Here is a 13,828-nt window from a genome sequence, read left to right as displayed (position 1 = left end):
CATTTTTTTGAATATCTGTTCAATTCGAGAATAGCAATAAATTCCTTCTGACTGATCGTTACATTTCATATGGTATGTTCAATTTTTCCTCAATTATGATAAAAATAATTGGAAACTGAGAAAACTGCTTAGTTGTATACATTAATAAATTGACAATCTACCACACACACACACCATTCAATTTTCATAAAAAATGAACAGAAAAATCTACCATTCACGATAGACACGATCAGATTTCTTGCCCGAATAAAAAAAAAAAAAAAGAGCTTTCGATTTTTCGGCAACGCCGATACTTTTTTATCAAATTGCCGTTAATTCAGATCATTGTATTGTATCGTGTGTGGCCACCTTAAATCTTTGCATGAGGACACGCACATTAAGGCTCCTTTCTCATGATCTCCATTGTGTTGTGGCACAGCAAACATAATCGCATCATAATGCAATGCAACTACATTTCAATGGGGGCTTTTACCGGTTACTTTTGCGGTGCAACAATTTCCAAAGGGATAATGCACAGCAAATGGACTGTATGCTGCACTGTACAGGTCACATTGCAGCAGTAGGCTGCGATGCACCTTTACATCACCGTTGCGGCCCTATTTTTCAGGATGCGCAATGCAATGTATTTAGTGTGAAAGGAAAGTAAGATGTGCAGGAATGACATACAATTTGTCAAAATTCAATGGCGCCTGTGTCCCAGAGAAGGATATGAGGTTAGCTTTACAGAGTTACAGCTTGCCCAGCAAGCTCATAATGAACCAGAACTCCTAAGAGTGTGTAAGGGGCTAAAAAGAACCAAAAAGCCCTATTACTAAAACGCTATGCAAAATGGAGATTTGCCTTGTTAAAACAGAAGGTATTTGCGATTATTTGAATAAACGACTCGGTGTAAGGATCAGTGAGCAAGCGGATGAATTAATGAATCTGGATGATGAATCTTTTACATAAAAAGGATAATAAATGAAAATTTCTCATGCACCGTGCCAACAAGAATATATAATGAGACCATAAAGAAGAGAATTGGCTCTTGGGTGCATGAAAAATTAATATAAACTTTATTACAAATTAGTAGAAAAACATATAAAGACTGTACAGTGATCCATAAACCCCCCTAGCACATCCTAAAACATTAAACCTCCCCAGAACTGGGTGTATATTCTCCACTGGATCAATAAGGGGTTGCAGTCCCCAAAAAACTCATTGGATGATTAAAGGCAGTTCAATGTGATGGCTGAACAACAAAACCATGCGACATATATAGACTGATGTACTGCCAAAAGCTTAAGCATGAAGTCACAGGGCCTGTAGTGATCTTAAACAAGCAACTGGTGATCTAATATAAAGCATGGATCCAAGATCTCCAATCGTGTATTTGCCAAATGAGACGTAATATCAGTTCATCATATCATGCAGGAATGGTGAAATAATAAAGCAGAGTTCCTTATTGCAACCATCTGTTGCCAACAGCATCTTTCATATAACCAGAAAAAACAGGTGGTTAAATCCTCCATATGCTGATGTAAGCTGTAAGTCCCCCAATCGCAGGGACGGGCAGTGATTAATAGGCAGCAATGATGTGAATATAGCAAGGCAAAGCAAAGCCATGCACGACCGGTCCATGCAAGGTGAGTCTGTCCATGCAATTTAGGCAAAGCAGGTCCAAGCAATACAGATGTAATGCATAGCCATAAAGGGTCGCATAGTTACCAGTCCTTATATACTGCTGCCATATGGATGAATGAGTAGGTATGATCCAGTGGAGGTTCTTATGGCGTGCCCAGCAGGGTGAGGTGGCTGTCAGCGATGCCTGACATGTTTCGCCGCACTAGCGGCCTTTTCAAAGGCGAGAAAGCAAAGAAATGCCTATAGACGCCATCCATGCGATCTATTTGCGATTATTCAGGTTGGAGTGAGCTTATGATGTCCCTCACAATGAATCACTTCTGAATATGCAAATCATCCCTTTGATGTCCCTGATAGTTAAACAGACCTCCAGAACCGCTGGAATGCTATGATGTGTAAGCTTAATTGTACAGGGCCACAGTAATCCAACATGCAAACAGACTGTTTCAGACTGACTGGTCCTCATCAGTGCATGACATGCATTAATGTGGCTCTATGGGGTACAGAATATGAGAAGTTACAAGTTTTAGGCAGCATGGGCATCAAAGAAAAGTTCTAAATCTCCCTTGCAATCAAAATAAAAGTTTTTGGTTCGGTGTATAATAGTTTTAGAACGCCCATTACCATCATACATAAATTGCAACCAAAAAAAAACATCCATTTTGATAATTCCATTACCCAGACTAGGCGCTGACAGGTACTTTTCCTTTTCCTTCTGTCTTGTCTTATGAGAGATCGATGGACATGGTCCTTGTATTGATAATTCCCGCGTACCTGGAAATTGTTAATTATGTGTAGCTTGGAACTGGCCAATCAATTGCCTTTCCTGCTGAATTTAAATGGCCAATTCCAAGCTGCATACGATTTTCAGTATATTTGCATTGAAACTGGAATCATACTGACTATTATTATTATTATTATTTAGTATTTATATAGCGCCGACATATTACGCAGCGCTGTACAGTATATATATATATATATATATATATATATATATATATATATATATATATATATATATATATATAGTCACTAACTGTCCCTCAAAGGAGCTCACAATCTAATCGCTACCATTGCCATATGTCTATATTATGTAGCGTACGTACTGTAGTCTAGGGCCAATTTTTTTTTTTTAGGGGGAGCCAATTAACTTATCCATATGCTTTTGGAATGTGGGAGGAAACCGGAGTGCCCGGAGGAAACCCACACAGACACGGAGAGAACATACAAACTCTTTGCAGATAGTGCCCTGGCTGGGATTTGAACCAGGGACCCAGCGCTGCAAGGCGAGAGAGCTAACCACTACGTCACCGACCATCTACCACTACTGAGTGCAAAGTTCCCTATGACAGAGAAGGGAACTACCTTTTAATGTCTCGTTTTTGATGAACCACTGATAAACGGACCCCCCCCCAACCAACCAACACAGCATGTCATCAGCTACACAGCTGTAACCCAGGGGGATCGGGGTCCCAGTCCCCAATGGGCGAAATCCATCAAAGGTATCAAAGGTGTGTAGACAAAAGTGTTTGTTGGGATAATAAATAACCTGGGCTGTGCATGACCAGCTACAGTCCAGTGTGTAAAGTGGTTTTAAGCGGTATTGCATTTGCACGAAAGAGGCACCGGATCGGTAAAGCTGTGTGCAGATGTTAGGTAATAGTCAGGTTTTACAAATAACAATCAAACTATTATCTTCAGCCTGCCCAGCAGAACCCTACAGAGAACAGGAGGAGTAATACTACAGCAACTGGCTGAAAACATTCAGTGGAGCTGATTGCGGTTATTCATATGACAGTTATGGTGCCCATCCATGGTACTATTTTTTTCTTTTTTTGATTAATTTCATTCCATTATTCGATTAGAAGAAAAAATTGCATAGCTGTACGGTAGTAGAAAAAAAAAACACTTTCGACTCGATAATTTTTGTCGAATAAACAGGAAAATTGAACATTTTTATTGTACCATGTATGGGCACCATTACTGACAATTCCACTTGTGCTGGCATCTGTCTCTGAGAAGGATGCATTTGTGCTGATCTGAGTACGTATCTGAATCCCTCTAGCCATTATTCTGCTTCTGGATTCACGGGCAGGGAATCAATGTGAATCCCCTAGTGGAAACAAGCCCTAAGTGTTACAGTGAATTTGTATTTAATTCCTGTGCAGCAACGCATAGGTGAGAATATTAAATGTTTAATGTTGTAATGTCTCCAATATCTTTTGTACAGTGCTGTGTAATATTCTAGAAAATTTTTAAACTAATAATAATGTAATAACAAGTTGGTATGTTATGATTGCTCCAGCATTTTTTTTTCCTTTGCTATAAAATCGTCACTTTAATGTGTTTGAAGTAAGCCATAAACATAGGCTGTGTCTGCCCTTTCCGCATACTGTTGCCATTGGCCATCTGTAGCCCTGTGATGTTGGTGAAAGGATTAGTGGGTACCAGTCTTCAGTTATCCTAGTATGGCTCTTCTAGGGAAAGAGACAGAAAACTGCATCCTTGGGTCCGCATCTGTGAAGTATTTGTATGTGTTGCCAGTACAAACCAGCCACCTTTCTTCTTTTCGAAAATTAATTTGCTTAGTATGAGCATTTTAAAAGAAAACTATTAAATCCAAATTATCTGAAAGCATTTGATATAAAACGATTGACATAATTTTCCAGAATATGAATAGATGCAATTGTTCTTCTAATTTAAAACCACCAAACAATTGCAACAGAAATCTATTAGGCCAGCATTACATACAATGGGGAAGCAATTCCAGAAGATCAGCTTCCTGCACTTCCAAATACCAATAAGAGACAGATAACATGAATTGGAAAGCCTACAGACCCACAAAATAGCAGAAAACTGACAGTAGGCAAGTCTTCATTGTCACCCATATCTGTATACACATGTAACTTATTACAGGTATACTGTAGTGTACCTTAAATGACAGGCATACGGTTGGTGTCATATTTATTTCCTTTTAAACAATACCGATAAACCACAGCATTTCTATATAAACATGCACAACAATTAGTTAAAGCAGATCCGAGAAGAAAAACTAACTATAACAAGTAACTTGTCTATATATCTTATCTAAAGTTTAGATAGTTTATACAGCATAGCTAGGTGCAAACAGCTTTAAAAGTTTGATTATTTATTGCTGTGATACAATGAGGGCGGCCATGTTCTGCTTGTCACATTGTCACAGGCCTTAGGGTTGGAAATGCTATCAGCTTCAGTCCCCTCTCCTCCTCCCCTCTGCCTCTGAAATCAATGGCTAGTAACAGTCTCCTCCTCCTGCCCAAAATTGAGCTCCCATAAGCCCTTGCTACCTGGGACTGAGTGCCAAGGCTCTCTGAAAAGTTGTGGGCGAGGCTTGTTTAGTTTATAGGGAATCAGTATTAAAACAAAACAAAAAAAGTATTTGGCTTGAGGAATGCCCTATAAACTATATGAAAGGAACACAATTATGCAATGAGAAAGTTTATCTCGGATCCACTTTAAACACTATTGCTTAATGTTTTTATATCATATGAACGCAGAGATCCTACTCATGCTACCACAATTGATGAATGAAGTTCTACACAGAAGTATCTGAAAACTAGAGAACCAAACCAAGACCTTTGTAAACAAAAACTAGAAAAGGATCATTTGGATATTACTTACAGCCATTTGTGTACTTTTCTTGACTTTGCAGCGTACCCGATCTGCTCAGCTTCATGTTGCCATATTCCAGCCCTAGAGGGGAAGCAAACAAATAAATAAGTAAAATATAAATAAGAAACAGTGAAAGCTCACTAACAACAGCATGCTTATGAACAAACAGACGTCTCCAGTGTAGAGAAGTAAAGTGGCACACGTAAAACTACAAGGCTACCCACAGACCTGTAAAGGCAAGAGCTTACTCACAAAAAGAAATCCTGTACAACTATGCATGCTCCTCATATCACCTGGGGATGTGTGTTCACTCTCTATGCAGGATGGACAAAAAGAAAGTATATCTCCAACAAAAACTGATTTTACCTTCAAACTTACTGTGGATTAGAACCTTTTCCAGTTTATTACTGAAGTCTATGTCCCCATTTCCAGCTCTTGGAGACAATATTACAATACAGGAAGTGACAGAAATGTGACACAGACAACAAGATCATAGAACTTCTAACACTCCACTGCCACTGAAAAGAGTTTTTGTTTAAGTGTTACCTGTGACGTCAGAGGAGGATTCTCACCTCCTATGGGCCGCTCTATGGTCAATGCAGGTACAAGAGAATAACCCACATCTATTATAGACAGGCCTCCTAAAGGGGCCCATACACTCAGACGATTTTCTGGCCGATCGATCAAAATCGATTGATTGGCCGATTGAAAATCGGTTGACCGATCGACCGATTAATTAATCGAAATCGGCCACAAATCGAGTGTATGGGCCCCTTTAGTCAGCAGCACCCTCATTTGCAGTGATGGGAAGATATCAGAGCAGCCCACTGGCACTATACCTGAGGAAGTGAGCAGAAGTCTTGCAAAACGCGTTGTTTTATGCCCAATAAAGTACACGGTTAATCAAATTTTGGCTGGTCTTTAGGAGGTATTCTGTTTGGGTTCAAGGTGCGTTTGTAGTTCCTGGGGGGGCTCAGCGCATCTCTGATGGAGGCCATTCGGAGGCGGCCTGGTGTTGCGCTGATCCACCTTTTGCGCTTTAGGAGGTATTCACTACTCACTTGCACACTTTTATATTGGTTTAATTATGTTAAAGAACTGTTTACCAAAGATAGTCTGGAGAGCAACAAATTCCCCAAGAGTCAGGGGGGAGGAGCACTGCCCTATGCTCCTTCCTGTCAGTTACCACACCCTTTTCCCCCTACCTGTACACATGTAGCATTAAGAACACTTGTCATGATCGAGCTCGATCCTGTGGGTGGCACTGTAGGGGCATGATCGCTGTACAAACGTGTCGCCCTGCAATACTATTGCTATTGAAGGGGAGGAGGAATGACAACATGGCACACCATGGAGCAGCTTTTGCTGGGCAAGATAAGGAAGGGAGAACAATGCTCTCACGGGTCACTCGGTCGTCAAAAAAAGTTCAGGTGTTCCCTGCACTCAGGCTGGATTTTTGGCCCAGGCAGCCTCGTACAGCCACATTGGCAGAGTTCAGTATAATTTGTGTATATGTTGCTTTTGTTACTGCCACTGTATCAGTGCAGCAGAATGGCTTCCTTTACAGGCTGGGTTCATAGTGGTCAGTTGCATAATTCGTGCATTATAATGACTGTGAACTGCAGTGGAGACTGGACATAGACTTTAATGCAACATGTGCATGCAGCGAGTTAGAATAATGCGATCCGTTACTGTGAACAGGCCCACAGAACTGTATGGGCAGAGAGTTGACATTCAGATTTACTTTGTAACGTAACTAACCACAGTGAACAGGGCCACAACTGCAATTCCCTATCACGCTTTCATTTATTGTGAATTAAAAAAAATAATAATAACACAGATTAAAAATTACAGAGCTAACACCCTCATTTAAGTCAAGTTAATTACCACAGTCATTATTATGGTTTATGCAAGAGGCTTTAAAAAAAAAAATTCCAGAGTTTTGCTCGGTTACTCCATAACAACTGGAAGTTGTATGGGTATTCTTCATGCTGAACTATTTGCCACCATGGCGTCAATTTATCAAGCATTACCGCATTTGGTAATGCTGAAAACAGCTTACTTTACCGAGCACTTAGGAAAATATAAATTCATCAAGGCTGTTACAGCATGACAAGCAGAAATTACCAAGCAGTGAGGTAAATTACAGACTTGTGCAGTAAACACCTCAACAAATGTCAGTAAATGTCAATTCATGAAGGTTACGGCATGCGGTAAAACATAGTAACATGTTGGATCATTCCCGGCAGTTCTCCTGTCACAGAAGCAGAGTGCCAACCGAAACGGTCCCTGTCTCCTGCAAGTCCCGCTGATCGGATGTTGATAGGTTGCCCAGGATTCTCAGGAGAAACAAGCTTTTCTACCCCCAGGCAGCATGCAGAGAGGTAAACGGAACTAAACAGGTTTCCCCTGGAGCCCTTCGGCTGTTTAACCTTTTATGTTCCGGTTTGAAGATGCGGAGGAACTAGGAAGAAAATTACCTAAGCATGGCATGTGTAATGTCTCCTGGACAAATTCATCAAAGCTGCGGCAATTAATAAAATGTGTGGAAGGACAAATTTAGAGTGAACAGAGGGAGTATAATAAACATGTACATGCTAAAGGGATGTCAGAATGCGGCGATGCCTCTTACTATTGTAATGCTGTCACTGCACAGAACAGCATGTAACAACAGAGACAATAATACACACTCTTCTGCTGTTACCCAACAGGTTTTGGTCAGTGGGCTTTGGTGAATTACCAAACTTCTACCGGACCTGTGAAAATATTGATAAATTAGCAACAAAAGAAAAAAAAAGTCTAAAATACTGAATGCGGTATTGTCCCAACTTTTTTTTTTAATCAAACAGCCTTTGATGAATTGACACCCATGTTTTAATAGCAGCCATTACTACTTTGTGCATCATCATTCAATCATTTCTGCAATAAGAAAATAGATCAATAAAATTCCAGGCATAAAAAATGCTGCATTGTGAAACATTCTGAAGCATTTCAGAACAGCAGGGAGGTCCACAGGAGTAAACAGACACATATAAAAAAAACTACTTGCCAAATCCTACGAGTGAACAAGCCTAAACTGCCTGGCATTGTTCTGAACAGGCCCTAGAGTTCTAGTCAGAACGTGATCACACACAGGCACCAACAAAAAATGCCAAGCATTTCAGCCTTGTTCACAGGCATTTCCAAATGCTGCTAAATGCCTCAGAAATGTAGCAAACTGTTTTTTTTTTCTTCTTTTTTTATGAATCCATCTACTTTTGTGGACGTTCTCACTGATCTGAATTGCTTCACAATGCATTTTTATTTTTCTATTAAACGACTGCCATTTCTTATTCCTTCTGCATGAGCAGGCCCATAGACCGCTATTAGCATGCCAGGAACCATGCAGTATTTCTTTCAGTATTTGATGGATTATTGCAGTGCATGGAAAACAGATGAAAGATGTGATACAGATCGTATTAGTATAAAAAAAACCTGTATTAGCTCAAAACCATTAGTATATTAATCATTTTAATTACCTGTACTATATAATAATATTGTGAAATTAGAGAAATAGGTTTTTTTATGAACATCTTTGTTATTTTTCTGAATGGTTTAGTTTGGTTTTATCCAGGTTTATCTTCAGGAACCTGGCTAACCTCTAGGATGAGATAACTGAAAGGCAGGAGTGTTGTCTGCATATACAGGTCCTTCACAAAAAATTAGCATATTGCGATAAAGTTCATTATTTTCTGTAATGTACTGATAAACAGACTTTCAGACCATATATTTTACATTAATTACACACAACTGAAGTAGTTCAAGCCTTTTATGGTTTTAATATTGATGATTTCGGCATACAGCTCATGAAAACTCTCAAAAAAATTGCATATTTCACCCGACCAATAAAAGAAAAGTGTTTTTAAAACAAAAACGTCAACCTTCAAATAATTATGTTCAGTTATGCACTCAATACTTGGTCGGGAATCCTTTTGCAGAAATGACTGCTTCAATGCGGCGTGGCATGGCATGGAGGCAATCAGCCTGTGGCACTGCTCAGGTGTTATAGAGGCCCAGGATGCTTCGATAGCTCATCCAGAGTGTTGGGTCTTGCGTCTCTCAACTTTCTCTTCACAATATCCTACAGATTCTATATGGGGTTCAGGTCAGGAGAGTTGGCAGGCCAATTGAGCACAGTAATGCCATGGTCAGTAAACCATTTACCAGTGGTTTTGGCACTGTGAGCAGGTGTCAGGTCGTGCTGAAAAATGAAATCATCTCCATAAAGCTTTTCAGCAGATGGAAGCATGAAGTGCTCCAAAATCTCCTGATAGCTAGCTGCATTGACCCTGCCCTTGATAAAACACAGAGGACCAACACCAGCAGCTGACATGGCACCCCAGACCATCACTGGCTGTGGGTACTTGACACTGGACTTCAGGCATTTTGGCATTTCCCTCTCCCCAGTCTTCCTCCAGACTCTGGCATCTTGATTTCCGAATGACATGCAAAAGTTGCTTTCATCTGAAAAAAGTACTTTGGACCACTGAGCAACAGTCCAGTTCTGCTTCTCTGTAGCCCAGGTCAGGCGCTTCTGCCGCTGTTTCTGGTTCAAAAGTGGCTTGACCTGAGGAATACGGCACCTGTAGCGCATTTCCTGCACATGCCTGTACACGGTGGCTCTGGATGTTTCTACTCCAGGTCTGGAATCGGTCCTTCTCCACAATCTTCCTCAGGGTCCAGTCACCTCTTCTCATTTTGCAGCGTTTTCTGCCACACTTTTTCCTTCCCACTGAGGTGCCTTGATACAGCACTATGGGAACAGCCTATTTGTTCAGAAATTTCTTTCTGTGTCTTACCCTCTTGCTTGAGGGTATCAATGATGGCCTCCTGGATAGCAGTCAGGTCAGCAGTCTTACCCATGATTGCGGTTTTGAGTAATGAACCAGGCTGGGAGTTTTTAAAAACCTCAGGAATCTTTTGCAGGTGTTTATAGAGTTAATTAGTTGATTCAGATGATTAGGTTAATAGCTCGTTTAGAGAACCTTTTCATGATATGCTAATTTTTTGAGATAGGAATTTGGGGTTTTCATGAGCTGTATGCCAAAATCATCAATATTAAAACAATAAAAGGCTTGAACTACTTCAGTTGTGTGTAATGAATGTAAAATATATGAAAGTCTAATGTTTATCAGTACATTACAGAAAATAATGAACTTTACCACAATATGCTAATTTTTTGAGAAGGACCTCTAGGTGGAAGTTGAAGCCCAGGGGGGTAGTGTAAAGTGAGAACGGCAAGGGACCAAGAACAGAGCCTTGGAGGACCCCAAGCAAGAGGAGTTGGAGGTTGAGGAGGAGTCATTGAAGAAGATCTTAAAGGAACGATTTTAGAGATGGAGTGGGACAGTGAAATCCGGATTGTAGGGGGTCGAACAGGGAGTTGGTGCTAAGGTATTGGGTAATGTGTTGGTGGACTAGACGGTACAGAAGTTTAGAAGCAAAGGGGAGGAGGGAGACTAAGGGCCCTTTTACGCTTACAGTATATACTTGCATATAAGCAGGACCCCCCCCCCCCCCCACACACACACACACACTTTTACCTAAAAAAACAGTAAAAAAAATTATTGACCCCCATATAAGCCGGGGGTAGGAAATGCTGGCCGCCTTATTCCCCTAGTGTGTCCCAGTATAGCTAGTAAAGTGCCCAGTATAGCTAGTATAGTGCCCAGTATGGCTAGTATAGTGTCCAGTATGGGTAGGTAGTGCCCCAGTATAGCTAGTATAAATGCCCAGTACAGCTAGTATAGTGCCCAGTATAGCTAGTAAAGTGCCCCAGTCTAGCTAGTATAGTTCCCAGTATGGCTAGTATAGTATCCAGTATGGGTAGGTAGTGCCCCAGTATAGCTAGTATAATGCCCAGTATAGCTAGTATAGTGACTGCCCCCCCTCCCCCCCCCCCTGCGGCCGCGACGGCTTTTACCTTAGCTGGCGCCGCTTCTATTCCCCTCCTCTCCAGCTCCGTAATTCACAGCAGCGCTCTTCACGGCAGCTGCTGTGATGAGGCAGGAAGCAGTAGAGAGCGCGGCTTCCTGTAGCGGCGATGTGTACCGCCGTTACTATGGGAACCGCTCTCTCTCTACTGCACCGCCGTGAAGAGCGCTGCTGTGAATTACGGAGCCGGAGAGGAGGGGAATAGAAGAAGCGGCGCCGGCAAAGATAAAAGCAGCGGCGGCCACATGTTTCCCTATAGCACCTTTCACACTTAAAGAGAATCTGTATTGTTAAAAATCGCACAAAAGTAAACATACCAGTGCGTTAGGGGACATCTCCTATTACCCTCTGACACAATTTCGCCGCTCCTCGCCGCATTAAAAGTGGTTAAAAACAGTTTTAAAAAGTTTGTTTATAAACAAACAAAATGGCCACCAAAACAGGAAGTAGGTTGTTGTACAGTATGTCCACACATAGAAAATACATCCATACACAAGCAGGCTGTATACAGCCTTCCTTTTGAATCTCAAGAGATCATTTGTGTGTTTCTTTCCCCCTGTTCTCATGCACTGAAGTTTCAGGCTGCTCTTTTCTTCCTGCAAACAGCTTTGCCCTTGTCTGTAATTCCTCAGTATGTGAAAGCCCAGCCAGCTCAGAGGACGATTTATCCAGCTTGTAAAAGATAAGAGAGAAGAGAGAAGCTGCTCTAATCCTAAATGACACACAGGCAGTGTGCATAGAGGGGCCTGGAAGGGGGAGATCATAGCAGAACCACAACACTGAAGAACTTGGCAGCCTTCCAGACACAGGCTGACAAGTCTGACAGGGGAAAGATACATTGATTTATTACAGAGACAGTGATAGTATAAAGTGCTGCAGTAAGCCAGAACACATTAGAATAGCTTTTTAAACTTGTAGGATGATAAAAAACAGGATGCAATTTTTGTTACGGAGTCTCTTTAACGCGTTTTAACTGAAATCTTCTTCCCAATGCACTGCTATGGGAAAACCGCGTATCAACGTGCACCAACACATACTAAACGCGTACCAACACATACTAACGCACACTAATGCACAGCAACTGATTAAGTCTAAATGAGAGAGAGAGAGAGAGAGAGAGAGAGAGAGAGAGAGAGAGAGAGAGAGAGAGAGAGAGTGTGTCTGTGTGGGGTCCGAGTGAGTTTTTGTTTGAGCAGGCGTAGTACAGTGAGTAGCCTGTTTAAAAGTCGGAGGAGAAAGTGCCAGTGGAGAGTTTGGTTAAAACGAGAGGGAAGTACAGGGGCCAGAACGGGGAAGTATGGACAGGAGATGTCAGATCAGATGGGACAGGCTCCAGGGGGCAGGAGAAATTGCTAGGAGTAGAGATTACCGGCATTTACGCAATTGATGTAGCGACTTACACAAATTGCGTAATGCAATATATGCATGCACCACTTATGTTGCATGTTACTCAAGTAACGTAAGTGGTGCTAGTATATAGCGCATTGCACAATTTACATCGATACGTAAATTGCATCAATGTCGGTAATCTTAAAGTGAGCTATCGGCACACATTAATATTAAGGTTCTTAAAGGGAAGGTCCAAGCAAAAAAAAAAAATGAGATTCACTTACCTGGGGCTTCTACCAGCCCCATGTAGCCATCCTGTGCCCTTGTAATCACTCACTGCTGCTCCAGTCCCCCGCTGGCAGCTTTCTGACCTCGGAGGTCAGGGCCACATTGCATACATTTTTACGCATTCCAGCTAGTGCAGGAACAAAAATGTACGCGTTTCACCACTAACGCGTAAAAATGTATGTGTTAATGTACCTGCACTAGCGGGAATGTGTAAAAATGTACGCAATTCGGCCCTGACCTCCGAGGTCAGAAAGCTGCCAGCGGGGGACTGGAGCAGCAGTGAGTGACTACGAGGGCACAGGATGGCTGCATGGGGCTGGTAGAAGCCCCAGGTAAGTGAATCTCATTTTTTTTTTTTGCTTGGACCTTCCCTTTAAGTGAATCAAGCCCCAAGTGAATTGACATTTCACAAAATGTTCAGTAAAATCAGCGGTTTTCTGCTTTACTGCAGGCGGTAATCCTTAGTGAATTGAAGACAGTCTCTCAGCGACAGGAAGGAGACGGGAAGACAAGTACCTAGTGTGGATACATTTGAAAGTCAAAAAAGTTGGTTCCAACAGTATCCTAGACCAGTGTTTCTAGTACTATTCAAGAATTACTACAAAAAAAAAAAAAAAAATGCAATAGCAATGTGGAAAGTTGATTTTGTTTTAATTCAAAATGCAAAGAGTAAACAATAGGTTGTTGTATGGATACATATCAAGAAAGTTTGCATTCTGGCTAATTACCATGGTTACGCCTATGGCTGAAACAACACTTTTGGGTTGACTGACCTTTCAGAGTGCAAACGTACAAAGATAGATGAGCACAAAAGAGGCCCCTGACACAAGTTAAGAGGCTTGTCGTCCCTGTAGCTCAGCACTCTGCATACACAAAGCACTGATCACTGACCACAAATCACTATTGTTACATCGATTCTTCATTTAAAACAGCTACTTTGTGTCACTAGGAAATGCCCAAACTT

At 41.4% G+C, this 13,828-nt stretch overlaps 1 protein-coding gene across 3 annotated transcripts in view; it reads right to left on the bottom strand.

The window, feature by feature from the left end:
• Positions 1 to 13,828, bottom strand: part of KAZN (kazrin, periplakin interacting protein) — a 294,829-nt gene that overhangs the window by 186,363 nt on the left and 94,638 nt on the right. For all 3 annotated transcript variants that reach the window (XM_068240530.1, XM_068240528.1, XM_068240529.1), the window contains exon 2: positions 5,284 to 5,355. In XM_068240530.1, the coding sequence (XP_068096631.1) occupies positions 5,284 to 5,355 (72 nt within the window). The remainder of the gene's footprint in view (positions 1 to 5,283; positions 5,356 to 13,828) is intronic.

This window comes from Hyperolius riggenbachi, chromosome 6, assembly GCF_040937935.1.
Source record: "Hyperolius riggenbachi isolate aHypRig1 chromosome 6, aHypRig1.pri, whole genome shotgun sequence".
In the NCBI taxonomy this organism is placed as follows: domain Eukaryota; kingdom Metazoa; phylum Chordata; class Amphibia; order Anura; family Hyperoliidae; genus Hyperolius; species Hyperolius riggenbachi.
This window is presented reverse-complemented; position numbering and strand designations above follow the sequence as displayed.